This window comes from Stenella coeruleoalba, assembly GCF_951394435.1.
Source record: "Stenella coeruleoalba genome assembly, chromosome: 2".
Taxonomy (NCBI): domain Eukaryota; kingdom Metazoa; phylum Chordata; class Mammalia; order Artiodactyla; family Delphinidae; genus Stenella; species Stenella coeruleoalba.
In genome coordinates, this window is record NC_137147.1 from 42661423 (window position 1) to 42684114 (window position 22692).

General features: G+C 41.5%; 1 protein-coding gene across 1 annotated transcript in view; it reads left to right on the top strand.

Annotated features, from left to right (window-relative positions):
- Positions 1-4731: 4731 nt before the first annotated feature.
- Positions 4732-22692, top strand: part of SLC35F4 (solute carrier family 35 member F4) — a gene marked incomplete at its 3' end in the record, with an annotated part of 283820 nt that continues 265859 nt past the window's right edge. The window contains exon 1 of the mRNA XM_079913412.1: positions 4732-5034. Within this exon, the coding sequence (XP_079769538.1) occupies positions 4932-5034 (103 nt within the window). The 5' untranslated portion in view covers positions 4732-4931. The remainder of the gene's footprint in view (positions 5035-22692) is intronic.

Genomic DNA, 22692 nt, shown 5'->3' on the forward strand with positions numbered 1-22692 from the left:
CCTTGGTCCTCAGCCCTCTGGTCACTGTTGAGATGTATGATAGTCAAGCCCACATTCCATCTCTCTGAGGCTGGTGGCTCTCTGCTGCTTCTGGGCTGAGCTTGGAGGCAGCAGAATCTCTGCAGAGGCTGGGAAGCCCAGGGTTAACGGCCCAGACTCCCTCCCTGTGTTCTCTCTGAGGCCATTCCACTTCCCTGGAGCACTGTCATCAAGCAGAATTCGACTCCCTCCCATGCCTGGGGACGACCAGCTTTCGTCCCTGTTTCAGTCTGAAGCAAACTCTGTGTCCTCAGGCCTTCTCAAAGGATAGGAAGAACTGTGGACCCTGAGCCACTTCTCTTTCTGCCAAGCACTTAAATTCTGCAGCCCACCTGTTCCATTGGTTCACAAAATTTGCCTCATGTGCTTATTCTCATGGTTGGAAGGTTTAAAGGATACTTGTAAAAGCAACTGCCACAGAGGAGTTCTCATTACTGTGAATGAAGTGTTAAAGTGCGAATTAGCTTTGGTAATAAATAATGGACAGAGTGGAGCAAGGGCTGGACGAAGGAAATTAGTATTTATTATGTACCTACTATGTGGCAGGACTTGGTAAGATATTTTCATGTTATCTCACTTAATCGTCACAGCAACACTACTAAGTGGATAGTATGAGCCCATTTTATAGAGGAGAAAACTGAATCTCAGAGGGTTCTATGTATACACACAATAAAACAGTAATAATAGTCGGCATTTATGATGCTCATTAGATGCCAGCCACTGTTATCACCTCTTTATGATTGTAAACTCATTTAATCTTCACAATATTTCCATGAGGCAGGTACAATAGGTACGATATTCTTACTTTACGGACGAGAAAATTGAGTCATAGAGTTTAAGAGACTCATCCAAGGTCACTGGATAATGATGAGGTCAGATCTGACCCCTGGCAGTCTGGCTCCACAGACCATGCTCTTGTCTAAGATTGAATAGAAAGGCAGAGTCAGCATTCCAAGTGTGGGTCAGCTGATGACTTGGTGGTTAAATACTCAAAACAGCTTTCCAGAAAATGGAATATGCAGACCATACTCATATTCTTCCCAGATGCCACTACTATCATCTGGTTGGTCAGAGGCCAGATGCTTTCTTTTTAATTGAAGTATATGCCAGATGCTTTTAAACACAAAAACCGTGCAAACTACATGGGGTCAACTCTTTGTAAATAGCGCTGATGATTGTACAAGGCAGCACGGCCCTTGGGTATTAAAACATTCTTGGCTCTCCAAGCAGCCAAGTTACTCTTAGCTCAAGGAGGTAGGTGCATTATATTGGTTTCCCAGAGGGAGAAAAATGATCGTTTTCCCTTATTTCAGCGTCTTTCAATGGTAACTCTGAATAATAGGTGGTCAAAAAGATTAAGTGACTTGTTCCTGCCATGAAAGAGGGCCCCGGACTGCTAATCAGAGTAAGGAAGACTAGGTTCCATGGATTTTTTTTTTTTTTTTCGGTACGCGGGCCTCTCACTGTTGTGGCCTCGCCCGTTGCGGAGCACAGGCTCCGGACACGCAGGCTCAGCGGCCATGGCTCACGGGTCCAGCTGCTCCGCGGCATGTGGGATCTTCCCGGACCGGGGCACGAACCCGTGTCCCCTGCATTGGCAGGCGGACTCTCGACCACTGTGCCACCAGGGAAGCCCCCATGGATTTTATTTTATGAATCCTTCCAAAGTATAAAGGCTGATGTGGTGTTTTAAAACAATTTTATGATAGACTATATATCTTGAATAGAACTTATTTATGCCCAATGACCATGTTTAGTTTTTAATATTACTTGGTATAGTTATTTTAGTATCAGACACAAAGATTTTAACTATCACATGAACTATTTTACAAATAAGTTTTTTACAACACAAATAGCCAAGTTCTGTATATTCAGTTAATATAAATATCTAATCTGACTTGATCAGATGATCAAAATAAATATGGTCCAGATATCAGAACCCACTTGGAATCACAGACAGATGCCCTGTGCTTAGTGCACTAGCGATATTTCTGAAAAGGTGCATACAAACCAAATTTTTGTAGGTCGAGTTATGATTTACTCAGAAAATTGATTTACTATTTGATTTACTAGGGAAATTGGCTATGTGAAACTGGCTACTATGAGGAAACATTTTGTGAATCAACTAACTTACCTTCAGCCTTTATTTGTTTAATTATGTCTTCCCTCAGTTTTTCAGAATAGACTTTTGGTATGCTGATAATTCGCATTTTGTAAATTTGAATTTTTGTACTGTATTGGAAACGGGCAGACTGAGCAGGCAAACATATGAAAATACTTAAAAAAATTCTTTCAAAATAATTTCTATCAATTTTTAATGATGTCTGAAGTGACATTTGAAAGGTTCAATCATTTTTTATGCACCAAAGAGTGCTTATCACTAGCAGAAATGTACTTTTCATTGTTGATCAATTTATAATTGTAGAACTTTAATTCCATTAAAAAGAAAGTGTGTCCTAGATTATGGCATCTGCTTGCATTTACTTTTTTAGTCACCCTATTACAGAGTCATTTGTAAATGCTCTGCTATTTTAAAATTAACTTCCAGGTCAGCCTGAGATTTTTTATAATTTCTTTTAGGAAACATGGACTTTTGTGGGTCTAGTATTTACATTATTTAACTTTATGCTGAATTTGCTGTTTGTATGAATGAGGAGATCTGGCTAAATACATTTCTACTTCTCTGGAAATTTCTGAAAACAAAGCAAAACTAGGAAGAAGGCAACAACTTACACAATGAGTATAATTTAGACTTTAAATACATTAATTATGATAAAATATAAATGTGAATAGGACAAAACCACTTGTCTTTAAAGTCTACACATATTCATATTCCTGTTACATTAGAAGGCTTTTGCTTGAGTTTCTTAATTTCTCTCGTTGAATTTATATATTAATATGCTATGGATTATGATGTTATTAAACACATATTAGAAGTAATATAGGCAAATTTGTTTCATAGAAGCTTCAACCAAAAGGAGCAACTTATGTTAATGTGATCAACTCATTTTACCACGTGCAATGTACACATTTTATATAAGCTGTGCCACAGAAATAAAAATAATAAAAGTAACAAAAGTGTGTTGAAAATTGCTTTGGGGCAGGTGGTGGAGTTTAAAGGCACAGTCCTTTCATTTTTGCTTTAAATAGTCAGCTCTCCACCATTGCAGTAGAGTTGCTTTGTCCTTTAAGTTCATTTTGACCTTTTAATTCCTTCCACCCTCCCATCTGTCCTGGCCCAGAAAGCAGGTGTGGGAGGAAATTGGTTTCTGTATGAACTCTGTTCCCAGCCACAATCATCTCAGGTTCACTCCACCCTCACGATCCTATGCTAAGCTTTGTGTCCACACAAAAACCCTAACGCACGTCCCCATGAAAACCCAAATTTAATTCTGCATTTTCTTATGCTTAAAATGAATTCATCTTCAAAAAAAAGTTTGCCTATTTCTTCCCCCTTAAAGACCCATACACAGTTTGGAAAATGCTTGAAGGCAGAATGATGTGATATGTCCTTGGGAGGTTTCTGAGAGGGCACAGAAGTCGACTGGTTTTTGTCCTTTCTCCCCCCCCACCCCCACCCCCCCCCCCCCCCCCCGCTTTAGAAATGTGAAAGCTGGCAGGCGTGTCTTAAACTCACTCTGGACGGCAGGTGGACATAATGACCTCTAAGCTGATGAGCTCACACCCCACCCTCACTTGCACATACCGGTTTAGTTTCTGAGGTGAGACTTTCAGGCTTATTTTTCAGGAGGTGGTGACTGCGAATAGAGGAATAGACTGTGAATCGAGGAATCGTCCCCACTGCTCACTGACTTTAACCTGGCGCTTCTCTGGCCAAGACAGGAGAGTCACACCTGAGGGGAGGTGTTCACTCTGAACCCACAGCTTCAAGGACGTTCTAGACTCAGGTGGAAGGAATATCTCTGGATTGTAGCTAAAACTTTCCCCCGCCCAGAGATATGTACAGGTTGAAGGGCTTCCCCCGATGTTTTGGCAATAAGAAGAAAATCATTTCTCCTCGGGGCATTTGGAATGGGCAAAATAAACATGCTGTGCACAGCTGCAGCTCCCAAGCCTTTAAAGATTTCACTGGGCGGATGGAGGGTCTGGCCCGACACGGAATGTCAGACTTGGAGGCTTGATCTCTATAAGTATTTGTGTCCACGATACCTGAATAATCACTCCAAGTACCACCTGCTGGGGCCTCATTTTTCTTTTCATTTCTTAAAAAAAAAAAAAAAGACTCCCCGTCGTCTAGGCAAGTGGAGAGAACTGATTAAGTCCAGGGAACGCTTGCAGATCCGCAGACCCCTGGTGGTGCAGACGCCAAGCGTAGACGAAGCCCTGGGGGCACCCCAAGGTGTCATCTCCCCGAGCGACAGCGTGCACCTCTCACATTAACAGCCCTTGGTTCCGCTTGGGTCTCTCCCATCCCCGGCCCTCCTTCCTGAGCCCTGGCCACCATCTCACCTTCTCCTCTCCTTCCACGCCCTGGACCAAGCGTCCCTTCTGGCAGGTGGGGTTGGGGAATGTTTAGTCTTCCGGGAAGGGGTACAACAGGGTTAATGATGAAAGTCCGCGCAGGTGGGGCCGCCCCGGGCAGCGGTGGGTGTCGGAGGTGAGGGGGCGCTGTTCGGGCAGCAGTGCGCGGGGTGGCGGGCGGGAGACCTGCCAGGCTGACAGAGAGGCCGGCCCTAGTGGGGGCCGCTCCGCCGCCGCCGCCGCCGCCGCCGTGATGCGGCGCCGGTGCTGCGCCGGGCGGCGGAGTCAGAGCCTGGGCGCGGGAGCACGAGCTGCAACATCAGCACCGGCGGCGGCACCTGCACCAGCTCCCGGGCCCCGCGCTGCGCTCTCCGACCCGCCGCGCCCGGGGCCGCCGCCCCGTGCTCTCTATGGATGTCAAGGCGGCCCCCAACGGGGTGGCCACCATCGAGGACCGGATCCTGCGGATCACCGGCTACTATGGCTATTACCCGGGTTACTCCAGTCAGAAAAGTAAGATGCCGCGGGGCTGGCTTGCTCCAGGCGCCGGAGGGGTGGGATGCGGGAGAGCGCGCCGTCCGGACACCTGCAGCCCTGCTGGCGTGGCTAAAGCCAATCTCCTGGCAGTGGGGCTACCGGGGCTAAAAGTGTGTTCGCTGTCCTCGGTGCTGAACCATGAGAGAGAACGGGTGTCCGGACTGTTGGCGCCTCGGACTTTGGAAATAGTGGTAGCCTTGGGGGCAGAAGCGCAGAGGGAACCGGGTGAGCGCTCCTGACGGCCGTCGGCCGGCTCACCCTAGGCTTATTCACGACCGAGCAGGCTAACGTGGCCGTTTACTTAGCGAGACTCAGCCCTTGGGGCTGCACTGCCCCAAAGTCCCTACTGGGTGCCAGGCTGCGGGCTGGGCGCTGGGGAGGCTCGGAGGTGGAGCTGGCGGCGGAGGCCGACCCAGACGTGGGTCCCGAAGCCGATGGGTCAGACTGTTCACTCCAGGTTGTTGAGACGTTGCCAGCGCGGGAATTACTCTTGTTAAAATGTTTCTGGGAGGCTGCCCACCTCGGGCAGAGAAGGAACCTGGCCAGGGCTCCGAGTCTGGGAGCTTGGAGCCAGAGACCCGTGAAAAGACTGGGGGCTGGGGTGAGTGAGAGGGGGAGGCGCGACCGGGCCACCCCCGCAGCTGCCCGCCGCACGTCGCGGCTACCGCTGAGCCGGAGCGGGCCGCTCTGCGCGGTCCGCCTTTCTTCCGGCTAAGCGAGGTCATGCGGTGCGGACGCTTTCACGTTTCTGGAGCAGTTTTGCGGAGAGGGCGATGAGGTGCGCTCTACTCTGTCCCTCTCTCCCAACACACGAACCCACTGGCTCTATTTGCTGGGATTAGTTCTGCCGGCGACCCAAGTGAAGCTCGTTTTACTCTGAATTGGGGGAGTAGCTGCGGCTTAATTCCCATGCAGGTGGGATTTCACTTTTTCTCCATCAATGCATTTCTGTCGCCATAGATGGAGCTTCATTGATGTTTTTGCTGTTATTTTTAACCGGAAGCCTTGGACGCTCCTAGATGCATTTCTGATTGGTATTTTTCTGAGACATTTGAGGTACAATCAACGTTACAGTTTCTCTGAAACGAGTAAACCCTAACACATAGAGGGAAAAACACCTTTTTCCTTGTAACTCCTCCCCCCCCACCCCCCGCCCCGCTATGCTCCATGCCTATTGAGCTTTCTTCCATGGGCTGTCCTCACACAGATATTTTCTAGTTTAATACTTCATTTGACTTCAGGAAAGGCCCATTTGATTTGGATGGTTTCTGTCTAGCTGTTTTTAGCATTAGATTACGTTATTCATTTTCCATACAAAAGTAATTATATAGTGTTAGAATTTTCTAGAAAGAAAATAACATGCTGTGGAATGTGGTTTGAAGTCTTTATACTATAGACTCAAAACTTCCTTGTTTTTCCTATTGGCAAAGGCTTTTTGTTTTTAACCCTAGAAACTTAAGCGAAGGCACTAGTATACCATGTAGAGATTACTTAGATTTCACCTTTGAATATTTTAACTAGGAACCATGGGATTTTGGTTGCTTAGAAAATGTAGAAGCTGTCTGTGAGATTACAAGACCCAGGGTAGCATATTATTATAGTTTTTATAACAATGGAACTTTGGTTAATAAAGAACAAACCAAAAAGAAAACTGGAAAAGTGACATTTTAGAGACATGTTCATATTATCTTTTCATATTTGCTGAAACAGCTTCACACGTTTCATCTGACGTACAATAACTGGACAAAAAGAGGGAAGAGCACAGGTTAAGACAGTAACTGAAGCTAAAAGGGATAAAGATGCATTTGGCATAGTTATTTGTGACGGGATCCTAGCTAACTTCGGGCCACAGAATTCAAACAGTGAAGGCAGAGAATCTCACAAGGACAGAGAATTATGTGATAGTCAAATACCTTTCAAGATGTTTAAGCTTTCAGAGGTAGAAAGAGATTGCCATTTTGCAGAGAGGCTAGGAGGAGAGAGAGCTGGAAGAGGGCCAGGCAGCTGAGCACCATGAAATAATCCTGCCCTTAATGCAGGCTTCAACTAGTAAACAAACACATTGAAGCAAACCAGTACAATATGGTCAATTGATTTAGCTGTTACCGGGAATGAGCAACAGCTTGGGGGACTTCTGGAAAGATATTTAGGAAAAGGCTGTGGTGAGGAATATGTAATATGTGAAGGCAAGGTGGCTTTCCCATTTTCTGATGGTCATGTTTGAGACCTCTCTTGATATCAATGCCATTTACTTTTCTAGAGGGAGGTGGGGACTCATCTCTGACAATATGCATTAATGATCAACCTCATGGTAATGTGTCCTGCTGCCACCCCTGCCAATCAGGAAGATGAGTATCTGGCTCAGAACAAATTCTAGTAGTCAGGCTGATGCAAAAAGAAATGTATGTGTACATATATTATGTATGTAAAAGGTGAATACACATAGAATATACATTGTATACATAAGATATATAAACATGTATAAAAGAATATATATGCATTATATATAAAAGATATATCTATATATATACAATCATCTCTATAAATTTAGATAGATAGATGGGTACAGAGATGATTAAAGCATTAGTCTAACCTCAAGTTACTTATGGTCTGGTAGGGGAAATAGATTTACTCATTCAACAGGTGCTAATTGAGCACCTCCTATGTGCTGGGAATACATCAGTGAACAAAACAGACGAAAGTATTTTCCTTTTTAGAGCTTAAGTTCTAGTCGGAAGAGACAGGCAATAATAAATAAATACATACATAAATAAAGTATTGTATTTCAAGGTGATACCTGCTTCAACAAAAATATCAACAAGAGTTAAAAGGCTAAAAAAGTCTGAGGGGGTAGCAATTGTGGAAATTTTAAATAGGGTGGCCAGGGAAGGCCTCACTGAGGAGGTCACAACTGAGCAAAGACCTGAAGGATGTGAGAGAGTTTGCTGTGTAGACATTGGGAGGAAGTCGTTCCGGGCAAAGGGAACAGCCCATGCAAAGCTCTGAGGTGGAGCATGCCGGGCCTGCTAGAGAAGGAGTGGGGAGACCTGCATGGCTGAAGTGGGGTAAATAATTGGGCGAGTGGTTGGAGATGAGGACACTATGGATACAGGGGCTCACATGAAGTAGCACCTTACCGGCCATTGTAAGTCCTTTGGCTTGTACTCAATGAAATTGGGAGCCTTTGCAGGGTTTTGACAGAGGAGTGATGTGACTTGACTTACATTTCAAAAGGATCAACTTGACTGCTCTATTGGGGCAGAGGTGGCAGCAGAGAGACTAGTTCGTATGTCACTGTAATAACCAAGGTGGGAGATGATGATGGCCTGAACCAGAGGTGTAGCAGTAGCAGAGGTGAGAGGTGGTCAGATTCTCTATATATTTGAAATTAGATTCTCTATATACTTGAAATTCTCTATATATCTGAATAGGGTTTCCTGATAGTTGGATATGGTATCTGCAAAAAAGAGAGGAGTAAAAAAGTGATTCCACCTTTTCTAGTTTGACTGGGTTTGAGTTGCCAATGGCTAAAGTGTGGCAAGATTCAAGGCAGAGAAGTTTAGGGAGTCAAGGGGTAAGGATACATCTTGGAAGGTTTAAATGTAATTGGAGACGTAGAATAATCTTGGAGTTCAGAGGAGATGCCTGACTGGAGATATAAATTAGGGATTTTCCAGTATTTGGATGGTTATTTACAATCTAAGACTAAAGAGATCTCCAAGGAGTCAACGTATATAGAGAAGAGAAGAGGAGAAAGGACTGACTCTGGGGCACTGAGACATTAAGAGGGTGAGAAGAAGAGGGGCATATGATACCCTAGAAGCCAGTGAAGACTTTCAGAGGGAAGAGATTAGCCGAGTCCAATGCTGCTGAAAGGTCTAGAAAATAAAAACTGATAACTGACCATGAATTTGGCAACTGGACATCATTGGCTACCTTGATAGGAACACGTAAGGTGGCAGAAGGTGGATTAGAATGTGCTTAAGCAAGAATTAGAGGGAGGAATTGGAAATGTGAATATAGACAATTCTTCAATGATTTTTGTGCAAAGGGGGGCAGAGGAAATGGGAGTAGTGGGGTTAAGAAAGTTGTTTTTTTTTGTAAGATGGGAGGCAATTGCAGGATGTTTGCATGATCATGAGAATGATTCAATAGAGAAAGAAAAATCAGTGATGTTGGAGAGATAGTGTACCAAAACTAGTGCACAAAGGAAGGGACATCAATTTAGATAGGAACATGGATATAGGGCAGAAGGTATGGATGAAGGGTCTAGAAGGAGGATAACTGAGATTGTGGGAGTCTGGTGAGATTCTCTTCTGGTTGCTTTCATTTTCTCCAAATAGGAAGCAAGGTCATCAACTGAGAGTGAGGATAAAGGAGGAGGTGGTAGATGTTGGAGGAAAGAGAAGGTGTGAATTGTTCTATGGGGAGAGTAAACGGACTGAGGAAGTACAGTAAAGTTGTCTGGCTACCTTAAAGGGCACGTTTAGTTTCTGGTCAGAAATTTGAAGCGAGACCAGTCAGTAGTTTGTTATGTTCATTGACACAGTGGTGGCGTGGAGCAAGTGAAGAGAAGGATTTAACCAGAGTTTCAGATTATCCAGTGGCTGTAATAATAGCGGCAAGGGAGTTGTGAATGTATGCAAGGAAGGTATTGTAGTGAATGACCATAGCATTTAGAGCTGGTGAATAGAGAAGAGAAAAAAATCGAGATGATTAGGGAGAGTGAAAAGTTGGTGGGATCAATGGATTGGAAATCTCAGTGGGATCAAAGGCTAGTGGGTGGTTAGCTGGGAGATAAGAGGTGATGATCAAAGAGGGTTGTATTACTATAAGAAGTCATTCATTCCATAAGCCAAGTCAAAGGATAAATCCATTTATATTTTACTGTATTCCATTATCAATATTTTTGGGGTGAGTCTTCTTTTTGTGTTTGTATAAGGAGGCAGTATATTGATGTGTAGTGAATTAAACTCTAGGGGTTTGGAAATTTATTCTAGTTAAACCTGCCAGCAACTTGGCTCTGAGACCTGAGACACCTCTCTGTGGCCATCAGTTTCCTTGTTTGTAAAAAAAAAAAAAAAGAAAAGAAAAAGGGTAGGGTAGAAATCACTGTCTTAGGACAGCATGCAGTAGGTCACTTTGACAGCTTTCAAAAAAGCCCCACCCTCCATGGAGAAATCTCACTCAGTAAAGTCTATTATGTTTACTTCACCTCTCCTCGCCCCACCTTCCATCTCAGAAGGTGGCCAGCTCCCTCTCTTTGTTCTATGCCTTTTGTGCTTGTTGGCCTTCTGTTTTTTTCTATACGCCACCAGTGACCAGGTTCTGTGGTTATTTTCTATCGGTAGCTGCAAATTTATAGTAAAACTTCTTGTCCTTGCTCTGATCCCAGCTCTGACCATCGCGTTTCCAAAAAGAACTCTACCAACTTCTGGCTCTCTCAATTCTCCAACTATTGCTGTGACTTAGCATTTCCCAAGGTTCCAGACTCAGCTGTCTCCTCTCACTTAATTTTCCCCGAGCAAGTACATTCAGTTTCATGGCTTCACCATCTTCGATGTGTCTGTATTTCTAGGTCCACTTTTTCTGAGCCCAGACCCATATTTCTGCACTTTCTGCTAGAATTCTTACCTGAGTGTCCCCCTGGCATGTCACACATAAAACTAAATTCATCATTCTGTCCTTAAAATATGGCTTTTCCTTCTTATTATGCTTTTTAGCTTCCAATATCTGTATCTAACCAATTGCTCAGAAACCTGGAGTTATCCTCAGACTCTGCCCTTCCCCCTTCTCCTATATTCAGTTAACAAGTCCTATCTATTTTACCTCACATATGTGCTTTCCATCCCTATTATCACTGCCTTAGTTCTATCCATTGTATCTTTTTTTTAAACATCTTTATTGGAGTATAATTGCTTTACAATGTTGTGTTAGTTTCTGCTGTATAACAAAGTGAATCAGCTATACATATACATATATCCCCATATCTCCTCCCTCTTGCGTCTCCCTCCCACCCTCCCTACCCCACCCCTCTAGGTGGTCACAAAGCACTGAGCTGATCTCCCTGTGCTATGAGGCTGCTTCCCACTAGCTATTTTACATTTGGTAGTGTATATATGTCCATATCCATTGTATCTTTCACCCAATCTCAAATCTTTTTAATCCAATATGCACACCTTAAGAACATTCAATTCCCTAAAATGCAAATCTTCCTCTCATATCCCTGATCAAATGCCAGGAATAAATCTTCATTTTCTGTGGAATAAAGTCCAAATTCCTTAGCATGCCACAATCTGAGCCCAGCTTACATTGTTCTATTTTAGCACGTTTTCCCCTCTAATTGCCAAAGTAATGCATGCTTAATGCAGAAAATCTGGAAGGCAGAGACGCAAAGAGAGACTAAAAACAAAATTACTTATAATTCTACCAGCCAGAGGTGATTAGTGTTAACATTTTGGCTAACACTACCCTTTCAGTCTATTTTATATCCATAGACCCGTGCAGGTGCTGTTTATTTTGTACTGAACATTTCTCTCATTGGTCTATATATTTTAATAAGTGGAATTTAATGTATGCAAAATCTTCCATATATTTAAACACCTTAATCTACTTACATTGTTGAATTTTTCATCCAGTTTTTAATTTCATATCTCACATAGCCTCCACTAACCCTGAACATAGTCGCATCAAGCTGCTCATTGTTTTAATAACATTCTTGTCCCCATGTTCTTCAGGTCCTCAGTGCCTTTTTACACTATGGCCTGAATGGCTTCCTCTCCCCATGTCTCCTTTTTCCCTCTTTGGAAAGCTCCTATTTATCTTTAAAGGCCAAGTTCACATGCGCTGTCCTCTGTAAAGCTTCCTGATTGCCCCAGGCTGGGTTAATCCTCCCTCTGTGCTCCTGTAATACTGTGTACTCACCTCTGCTCCAGCATTTAGCACACTATTTTGGGCTGTTTACTTTTCACAAGACTGCTTCACCCACGGAGCTTGGGGAGGGAAGGGACTTATCTTTATTTATTTTTATCTTAGGCAAAGTGAAAGTGTACTGGAGTACATTCTGGGTGCTCAATGAAGTTTATTGTACTAATGAATGAATGATTATAGTTTCTGTTGAAGAAATTGGAGAGTTAATTATTTCCACACAGAAAAAGTGTACATGGAAAAAGTGTACATGGTGGTAGTGATTGGAGGGAAAGAAAAAATCACCAGCTATGAATGAATTAAACAGATGTGCCTATTCAGAGAATGAGAATAAACCAAATGGTATTTTATGATCACTTTACCTTTGTAACTTCTGCATTTGGGTCCTTATTGCCTTTATAACCTTTTCTGTACTTGAATGGGGAAAAGGCAATTTTTAAAATACAAAATAGTATAAAGTTATTAGAATTCTAAGAAATAAAGTGTGGTCCCTCCCCCCTTGTGAAGTGGTTAGTATTGGTCTTCATGGTACGATATTAATATAACATTTCAGCACTCTAACTGGCATTAAGTTATAAAACTGTCTCATACTAGTGAAATGAATGCAATAAATATTTCTCCCAGTTCATAGTCTTTTTATACCTTGATAATAAGCTTTATGCTTCTTTGTATATGACAGGTAGCATTTTATAAACAGTTATAAATAATTACCATTGATACGTAGTAAGAAGTCTTTGTAACATAGTTTTAAACTATAACTTGTAAGGTCTACATTGATACTGAATATCATCGTATATGTTATTGATGTTGCATAATGTAGTTTCTACAATGTTTATTCTGATATGTATTTTTCATTTAAAATATAAATTTATATATAAACTTGATATTTGTATTGTAAAATACTACTGCTACTAATAGCTAACACATGGGTTTAACATTAAGTGTCAGATAAACTTTCTTTAGAAAGCCCATCTAAGACCTGTTTGAGGCCATAAGGTCTAATGCAAAGACCACAAGTCCCTGCTCTGCTACTTGCTAGACTTTTAAACTCGCATAAGTAACTTAACCTCTCAGATCAAAAGTTTTGTTTCTGTAAAATGGAAATAGTAATAGTTGCATCACAGGTCATTGGGAGGGTTATATAAGATAACATATATAAAATGTCTGATACAACGCGCAGTTCAGTGTATGGAAGCTGTTGTGATCATGGAGGAAACCAGTTGAATCGGCTTCATGATTTCAAAAAGGCTTGCTCACTTTTTTCTTGTAAGTAAATGGTTTACCACTTACATTTTGTTCCTATCCAATGTTGTACTCTGAATTGTTATTGAAAATTGTGTTACAGCAATGTTAAAGATAATTTACAAATTATCCAAGTCTGCAATGGTTTTTATTTTGCCATTAGAAGGTTGCCTTCTACTTCTTACCACTTTCTGGCTTACCTGGATCGCCCCTGGGGATAGGTTAAAATGGGCTGGAGCCATTTGTGATGAGATTATTCCCAATGGGCTGATCCAAAATAGAGGAGACAAATCTAGGGCTTATGGGTGACAAGATGGGTCTGCATATCTGGAGGTGCAGATACCCAGACATCAAAGTAGAGAAAAGCGCAGGGGATGGGGGAGGGATGTGGACAAATTGGGGGAGGGAGTGGGGGAGGGGACGGGTGAAATCCCAGCTGAAGATGAGTAGCATGGGATGAGGTGGGTTTATACAGGATTGGGAGGGCAAATAGGTGGAGAAGAAGCGAAGGCTGATAATTAATTGGGGACTAGTCTGCTGGAAGTTTCATTGTTCCTTTTTACATGTGGAGTCTTTTTATTTTTATTTTTTCAAAAGTGAATAGCCTTTTGTTTCCTAGTTATGGTTAAATCCTTAAACTCCTGTGATTTCCTGTGCCCCGTTACATGTGGAGTCTTAAAGGGGCAGTTGCTTTTCGGTCTATTTATTATAGTGGTGAACATTACAGATAGGATATTTTAAATTCTACTTTTAAAAATACGTCATTATGATATAAACACATTTACATAGTCTTCGAAGTTATAATTCTGTTATGTTATGAAGTATTTAACTACTTAAAGACACAGAATAATATAGAGAAAAAGGAAAATAATCCTGTCACTGTAACATGACTACCGTTATTTTGGTTAATTTCCTTCCAATCTTCGTAATGCACGTAGGGCTTCACTTCTTGATTTATTGACAAATATAAACTAGAGTGTAGTCATAATTCTGATATATACAATTTTGTGCCCAGCTTCTTTCCCACTTGACAAGTTTAGGATAAGCGTTTTTCATTTTGTTGCATTCGTCTGCTTGCAGAGCCTGGAATTAGATTCCCTTTCAGAGATCTTGGCTTAAAGAATTTGGGCAAGCTGGTTCTCAGTTCTTTGAGACTAAATGAAATGGAGAGACCTGGAGTGTTAGTGAGGGCTTGTTTGGTTTCTTATCACAGGGTTCCACTTGAACTGGCTTAAGCAAAAATGGAAGTGACTGAAACGATACTGTGAGTCCTCCATGGATTTTAAGGCCAGGGATTAGGTGGGATAAGCGTCAGGTCCCGGACTGTTGTAGGGAAGATAGGAAGCCCTCTTTCTCTGCCTTTCATCTCTTTTTTTTTCTGGCATATGTTCTCCATTCTTGTCTCTTGCTGCAGACTGGCTTTCTCTATTCCTTGTCCAAATGGTTGAAAATAGCCTCTGCAAGCAGTTCCAATGTTTACATGTCCTCTATTCAAGAGAGCAGACAGATTGAGCAAGAATCTCTTCTAAATCCAGATTCCCAGGGAAAGGGACTCTTTGGCCCAATTTGTGTCAAGTGTACACTCTCGATCCTATTGACTGTGGTGGTCTGGGGCAGGGTCAAGTTATGCCGTCACGGCTGCCAGAGGCTTTCTCCTGTAACCCTACTGACAGTAGGGCAAGAGGTAGTTTCCAGAGAAAAGGAGTGATTGGCTGGACAGTCAATAGCTATTTGGTTCACTGAGCTTTGCATAAAAAGTTTTTCATATTAAATCATAGGCTTCAATCAAGATCCAATCTTTCTTCTGGTCTGATAGTCCTTATAATGTACCTACATAATATCTAGTGAGGTTATAGATAGTGTATTCCTAAACTGAGAAAATCCAAGTGTTTGTTTCGAGTATAAGTCCCTAGGGAGTTCTGTTTAAAAGTACTCAATAGCACTGCAGACTGCTTATTAAGTTTTATTGAAGTGCTGCTGGTTACATCAAAATTGGAAGATGTATTTCTTTTTCTAGGTCGGATAGGGCAACACACCAGTTCCTTCAGACTCAAGGTATAGTAACTGAGGGTGACATTTAACATTGTATACTTTAAACAGGGATTGAAAATTACAGTATTCTGCAGTCTGGGATTTTCTATATTTAGTTCTGGGCTAATGCCAAGGTGGCACTACTGAGGGTCAATAATGGTTTTATGGTTCTGAAAACCACACATACTAAGAAATCTTTATCTCTTGTGAAGCTAAGATTCCTAAGGGTGGTAGAGCCTGCACGTTTTTGCTGCTGATGCCTTGCTCCAAGTCACGTGACTTTGGTATCTATCTTGCATTTTTGTTCACACCCATGTTTTACACTGGCATTCTAGAGGAAAGATCCAGATCGGATGAGCCGGGAACCATTTGGAGCACCGTCTTCCCTGCTGGACTAATGGTGGCAGATGCTAAAGAAGCAATATATACATCTAAAATGAATTATTATTTCTCAGGGACATTTTAGAACAAATATATTTAGAAGTTGAGAACTTTTTATTTCTCCTTAATTAAAAAAAATTGTGAGTGCCTCAAGTGGGAGCTTCTTGTCTTTCTCCTTTCTAGTCCACATCCACAGAGCAGTCACTGTGATATTTTAGAAACATTAATTGGATCATGCCATTCCTCTGGTTAAAGTCTTCAAGGGCTTCTCATATTTCTTTGGAAAACTGTAAAAGCCTAAACCTAGCCTACATGGTCCTACGTGGTTGGATTCTTCTGATGGCATCACGCTTGCATGCCCACATGATGCTCTGGTCATGCTGGCACGTTCTCCAGGTCCTTTCCTTCCTCCAGGCTGATGAACACGCTCTTCCCTCTTCCTGGTGCTGTCACCTGGCTGGCTCCTCACCAGCCCTCAAGTCTCATATTAAGTGCCACTGCCTCAGGCTTCCAGCTTTGCAGCTCTCTCATCTCATGTACTTTTCCTTTATAGCACTTACTGCAAACTGTGATTGCAATTTATGTTGATTCTTGTGACTGATCAATGTCTTTCCTGCCTGCTACTCGCTTAGCTCCATAAGGGAAGGGATGGATCTGTTTTGTTCAGCACTATGTACCCAGCACACAGAACAGTACCTGAACACTCCATAAATATTTGCTGAGGGATTAAATCTTGTTAAAAATTTAGAATAGGGCTTCCCTGGTGGCGCAGTGGTTGAGAGTCCGCCGGCCGATGCAGGGGGCACGGGTTCGTATCCCGGTCTGGGAAGATCCCACATGCCGCGGAGCGGCTGGGCCCGTGAGCCATGGCCGCTGAGCCTGCGCGTCCGGAGCCTGTGCTCTGCAACGGGAGAGGCCACAACAGTGAGAGGCCCGCGTACAGCAAAAAAAAAAAAAAAAAAAAAAAAAAAAAAAAAAAAAAATTTAGAGTAGACTTAAGAAACCCCCAACATTTTATTTCGAATGATTTTAGACTTACAGGAAAGCTTCAAAGATAGTTCACAATGTTTCTGTTCACCCCTCACCCAGTTTCCCCTATTATTATTATTTTATATTACCAATGTGTATTTGTCAGAACTAAGAAACCACTATTGGTACATTACCATTAATTAAATTCTAGGCTTTATTTGGACTTCACCAGTTTTAAGGTTTGCCTGCTGTTCCAGGATCCAAACCAGTGTACTCTATTGCACTTAGTTGTCATGTTTCTCAAGTAGGTTTTTAATGAACTGAACTTGAAAAGATAATTTCAATTCTATAGGAACTTCCTGGCCATTTTTTTAGGGCTTGGGTCAGATCACGTTTGAAATTTTAATTACTAGTTTTCAAGGTAACATTGGATTAAATTCATGTTAGAAATGACCTGTGACTTGACATGGTAATTACATACTATTTTAGAGGACTGTTCTATAGTGTAGAACACTTGTTTTTAATGTTTCTTCCTTTTAACATTTTAGAGGAACACAGGCATTTTTGAAAATCTAAATAAAACTATAAATTACTCCCCCCATGTACATATACACCAAATATTTTCATGCAGTTCATTTTATTACACTGGAAATTTATTATTTCATAGGAACACACTATAAAAGTGATAATTCCAATGAGTCATATCTGTTTTTCTATTTTATGAGAATGTATGTGAAATTTGATGGTAATACCTGGAAAAATTGAAATAATTAAAATTTGTTAACTAAAATGAATTTCAGTTTTATTCAGTTTTCAAAAGTGGATTTTAGTGAGAAAGCTCTCATAGTTTGCAAATAGGTGCACCTGTACCATTTTTCTAGATTCCAAATTTATGCGTTAATATATGATATTTGTATTTCTCTTTCTGACTTACTTCACTTTGTATGACAGTCTCTAGGTCCATCCACGTCTCTGCAAATGTCACAATTTCGTTCCTTTTTATGGCTGAGTAATATTCCATGGTATATATGTACCACATCTTCTTTATCCATTCATCTGTTGATGGACTTTTAGGTTGCTTCTATGTCCTGGCTATTGTAAATAGTGCTGCAATGAACATTGTGGTGCATGTGTCTTTTTGAATTATGGTTTTCTCAGGGTATATACCCAGTAGTGGGATTGCTGGGTCGTATGGTAATTCTATTTTCAGTATTTTTAAGGAACCTCTGTACTGTTCTCCATAGTGGCTGTATCAGTTTACATTCCCACCAACAGTGTGAGAGGGTTCCCTTTTCTCCATACCCTCTCCAGCATTTATTGTTTGTAGATTTTCTGATGATGGCAATTCTGACCAGAGTGAGGTGATACTCCATGGTAGTTTTGATTTGCATTTCTCTAATAATTAGTGGTGTTGAGCATCTTTTCATGTGCCTCTTGGCCATCTGTATGTCTCCTTTGGAGAAATGTCTATTTAGACCTTCTGCCCACTTTTTTTTTTCAACATCTTTATTGGAGTATAATTGCTTTACAATGGTGTGTTAGTTTCTGCTGTATAACAAAGTGAATCAGCTATACATATACATATATCCCCATATCTCCTCCCTCTTGCGTCTCCCTCCCACCCTCCCTACCCCACCCCTCTAGGTGGTCACAAAGCACAGAGCTGATCTCCCTGTGCTATGCAGCTGCTTCTCACTAGCTATCTGCCCATTTTTTGATTGGGTTGTTTGTTTTTTTGATATTGAGCTGCATGAACGGTTTGTATATTTTGGAGATTAATCCTTTGTCAGTTGCTTCATTTGCAAATAGTTTCTCTCATTCTGAGGGTTATCTTTTCATCTTGTTCATGGTTTCCTTTGCTGTGCAAAAGCTTTTAAGTTTAATTAGGTCCCATTTGTCTATTTTTGTTTTTATTTTTATTACTCTAGGAGGTGGGTCAAAAAGATCTTGCTGTGATTTATGTCAAAGAGTGTTTTTCCTATTTTTTCCTCTAAGAGTTTTATAGTGTCCAGTCTAACATTTAGGTCTTTAATCCATTTTGAGTTTATTTTTGTGTATGGTGTTAGGGAGTGTTCTACTTTCATTCTTTAACATGTAGCTGTCCAGTTTTTCCAGCACCACTTATTGAAGAGACTGTCTTTTCTACATCATATATTCTTGCCTCCTTTGCCATAGATTAGGTGACCATAGGTGCGTGGGTTTATCTGTGAGCTTTTTTTTTTTTTAACATCTTTATTGGAGTATAATTGGTTTACAATGGTGTGTTAGTTTCTGCTTTAGAACAAAGTAAATCAGTTATACATATACATATCTTCCCATATCTCTTCCCTCTTGCGTATCCCTGCCTCCCATCCTCCCTATCCCACCCCTCTAGGTGGTCACAAAGCACTGAGCTGATCTCCCTGTGCTATGTGACTGCTTCCCACTAGCTATCTATTTTACATTTGGTATTGTATATATGTCCATGCCACTCTCTCACTTTTGTATCTGTGAGATTTCTATCATGTTCCATTGATCTATGTTTCTGTTTTTGTGCCAGTACCATACTGTCTTGATTATTGTAGCTTTGTAGTATAGTCTGAAGTCGGCGAGCCTAATTCCTCCAGCTCCATTTTTCTTTCTCAAGATTGCTTTGACTATTTGGGGTCTTTTGTGTTTCCATACAAATTGTAAAATTTTTTGCTCTAATTCTGTGAAAAATACCATTGGTAACTTAATAGGGACTGCATTGAATCTGTAGATTGCTTTGGGTAGTATAGTCATTTTCACAATATTGATGCTCCCAATCTAAGAGCATGGTATATCTCTCCATCTGTTTGAGTCATCTTTGATTTCTTTCATCAGTGTTTTATAGTTTTCTGAGTACAGGTCTTTTGCCTCGTTAAGTAGGTTTATTCCTAGGTATTTTATTCTTTTTGTTGTGATGGTAAATGGGATTATTTCCTTAACTACTCTTTCTGGTCTTTCATTGTTAGTGTGTAGGAATGCAAGAGATATCTGTGCATTAATTTTGTATCCTGCAACTTCACCAAATTGATTGATGAGCTTTAGTAGTTTTCTGCTGGCATCTTTAGGATTTTGTATGTATAGTATCATGTCATCTGCAAACAGTAACAGCTTTACTTTTTCTTTTCTAATTTGGATTCCTTTTATTTCTTTTTTTTCTCTGATTGCCATGGCTAGGACTTCCAAAACTATGTTGAATAAGAGTGGTGAGAGTGGACATCCTTGTCTTCGTCCTGACCTTAGAGGAAATGCTTTCAGTTTTTCACCATTGAGAACGATGTTTGCTGTGGGTTTGTCATATATGGCCTTTATTATGTTGAGGTAGGTTCCCTCTATGTCCACTTTCTGGAGAGTTTTTTATCATAAATGGGCGCTGAATTTTGTCAAAAGCTTTTTTTCTGCATCTATTGAGATGATCATATGGTTTTTATTCTTTAATTTGTTAATATGGTGTATCACATTGATTGATTTATGTATATTGAAAAATCCTTGCATCCCTGGGATATATCCCACTTGATCATGGTATATGATTGTTTTAACGTGTTGTTGGATTCTGTATGCTAGAATTTTGTTGACGATTTTTGCATTGATGTTCATCAGTGATATTAGTCTATAATTTTCTTTTTTTGGTGATATCTTTGTCTGGTTTTGGTATCAGGGTGATGGTGGCCTCGTAGAACGAGTTTGGGAGTGTTCCTCCCTCTGCTATATTTTGGAAGAGTTTGAGAAGGATAGGTGTTATCTCTTCTCTAAATGTTTGAGAGAATTCGCATTTGAAGCCATCTGGTCCTGGACTTTTATGTGCTGGAAGATTTTTAATTACAGTTTCAATTTCATTACTTGTGATTCATCTGTTTATATTTTCTAATCCTTCCTGGTTCAGTCTTGGAAAGTTGTACCTTTCTAAGAATTTGTCCATTTCTTCCAGGTTGTCCATTTTATTGGCATAGAGTTGCTCATAGTAGTCTCTTATGATCCTTTGTATTTCTGTGGTGTTCATTGTAGTTTCTCCTTTTTCATTTATAATTTTATTGATTTGAATCTTCTCCTTTTCTTTCTTGATGAGTCTGGGTAAAGGTTATCAATTTTGTTTATCTCCTCAAAGAACCAACTTTTAGTTTTATTGATCTTTGCTATTTTCTTGGTCATTTCTATTTCATTTATTTCTGCTCTGATCTTTATGATTTCTTTCTTTCCACTAACTTTTTTTATGTTCTTCTTTCTCTAGTTGCTTTAGGTGTAAGGTTAGGTTGTTTTTTTGAGGCTTTTCTTGTTTTTTGAGGTGAGATTGAATTGCTATAATCTTCCCTCTTAGAACTGCTTTTGCTGTGTCCCATAGATTTGGGGTCGTCATGTTTTCATTGTCATTTGTTTCTAGGTATTTTTTGATTTCCTCTTTGATTTCCTCATTGATCTCTTGGTTATTTAGTAGTGTATTGTTTAGCCTCCATGTGTTTGTGTTTTTCACAGTTTTTTTCCCTGTAATTGATTTCTAATCTCATAGTGTTGTGGTCGGAAAAGACGCTTGATACAATTTCAATTTTCTTAAATTTTCCAAGGCTTGATTTTTGACACAAGATGTGATCTATCCTGGAGAATGTTCTCTGTGCACTAGAGAAGAATGTGTAATCTGCCTCTTTTGGGTGGAATGTCCTATAAATATCAATTAAATCATTTGTTGAGACGTGGATGGATCTAGAGATTGTCATACAGAGTGAAGTAAGTCAGAAAGAGAAAAACAAATATCGTATATTAACGCATACATGTGGAACTTAGAAAAATGGTACAGATGACCCAGTTTGCAGGGCAGAAATTGAGACACAGATGCAGAGAACAAATATATGGACACCAAGAGGGGAAAGTGGCGGGGGTGGGGGGGGGGTGGGATGAATTGGGAGATTGGGATTGACATATATACACCAATATGTATAAAATGGATAACTAATAAGAACCTGTTGTATAAAAAAATAAATAAAATAAAATTCATTTAAAAAAAAGGCTGGAAAAGGCCTTGGGGTTGGGGCTTAGGCAGGGGCAGGGCTTAGGCCAGGTGGGGCCTAGGCTCAGCACAGACAGAGGGAGCCCTGGAGGGCAGGGATCCAGGCCCAGGAACCCAGCAGGCTTGCCAGGGCCTGAGTGGGTGGGGGAAACACTGGATGCATTTCCCTCTGATCTCCTGGTCCCCTGAAGGACCCTGTCCCTGCTCACCCCTGCTCCATGGGTGGGCCCCTTGAGTGTGGGAACCCTTCTCCTCCCCCCACTGCCCCTCAGAGGCTCTGGTCCTATTCCGCCTCCACTTTTCCTCCCCCCACCTCACTCCCATGCTCCCGGGACCTTCTTGGCCAGAGGGGGCCCTGGAGGGCTGAGGTTTAGGCCTGGGACCCCAGCAGGCTCACCGGGGCGTGAGCGGTTGGGGGAGATGCTAGCTGCATTCCCTCCAATCCCCTGATCCCTTGAAGGTCTCTCCCCGTCCTCACTGATCCCCACACTGGGGGTGGGACCCTCTGATCGTGGGAACCCCTCCCCTCCCCCAGCCAGCCCTCAGGGGTGCTGGGCCCCTCCTCCCTCCACTTTTCCTTCCCCCCTCCTTCCCCACCAAGTCCTACCTGGTCACACGGGGATTCCTCCTGTCCCTTCAGGTGTCTGAGGTCCCCCACCAGTGCCTGTTAGGTGACCTAGTTGTGAGGAGATACAAACTTCATGTCCTCCTACTCCACCACCTTGGCTCCTCCCCTCTCCCCAGGATGAATTTAGCAGCAAGGAAAGAAAACTCAATTTATATCAGCTTAGGCAATGAGGAAACTTATTCTTTCCGAGCAGGAAGTTGAGAGGTGGGGTGACTGAATTAATGGCTTATGCTGGAATGAAGTACCCAGATTATAATCTTTTCTTTTCTGGTTTCCATCTCTTTATCTGTGTGCTGTACGTTGTAGGATATTTTCTTAACTCTATTTTCAAGTTATTCTATTAAGTTTTTCCCTTAAAGTTTCAGTTGAAGTTATAATAGCTCTTTTATTTTCCTAATATTTCTTTTAAAAATATGGCATCTTATTTTTCCTATGATTATGATCTTCAGAA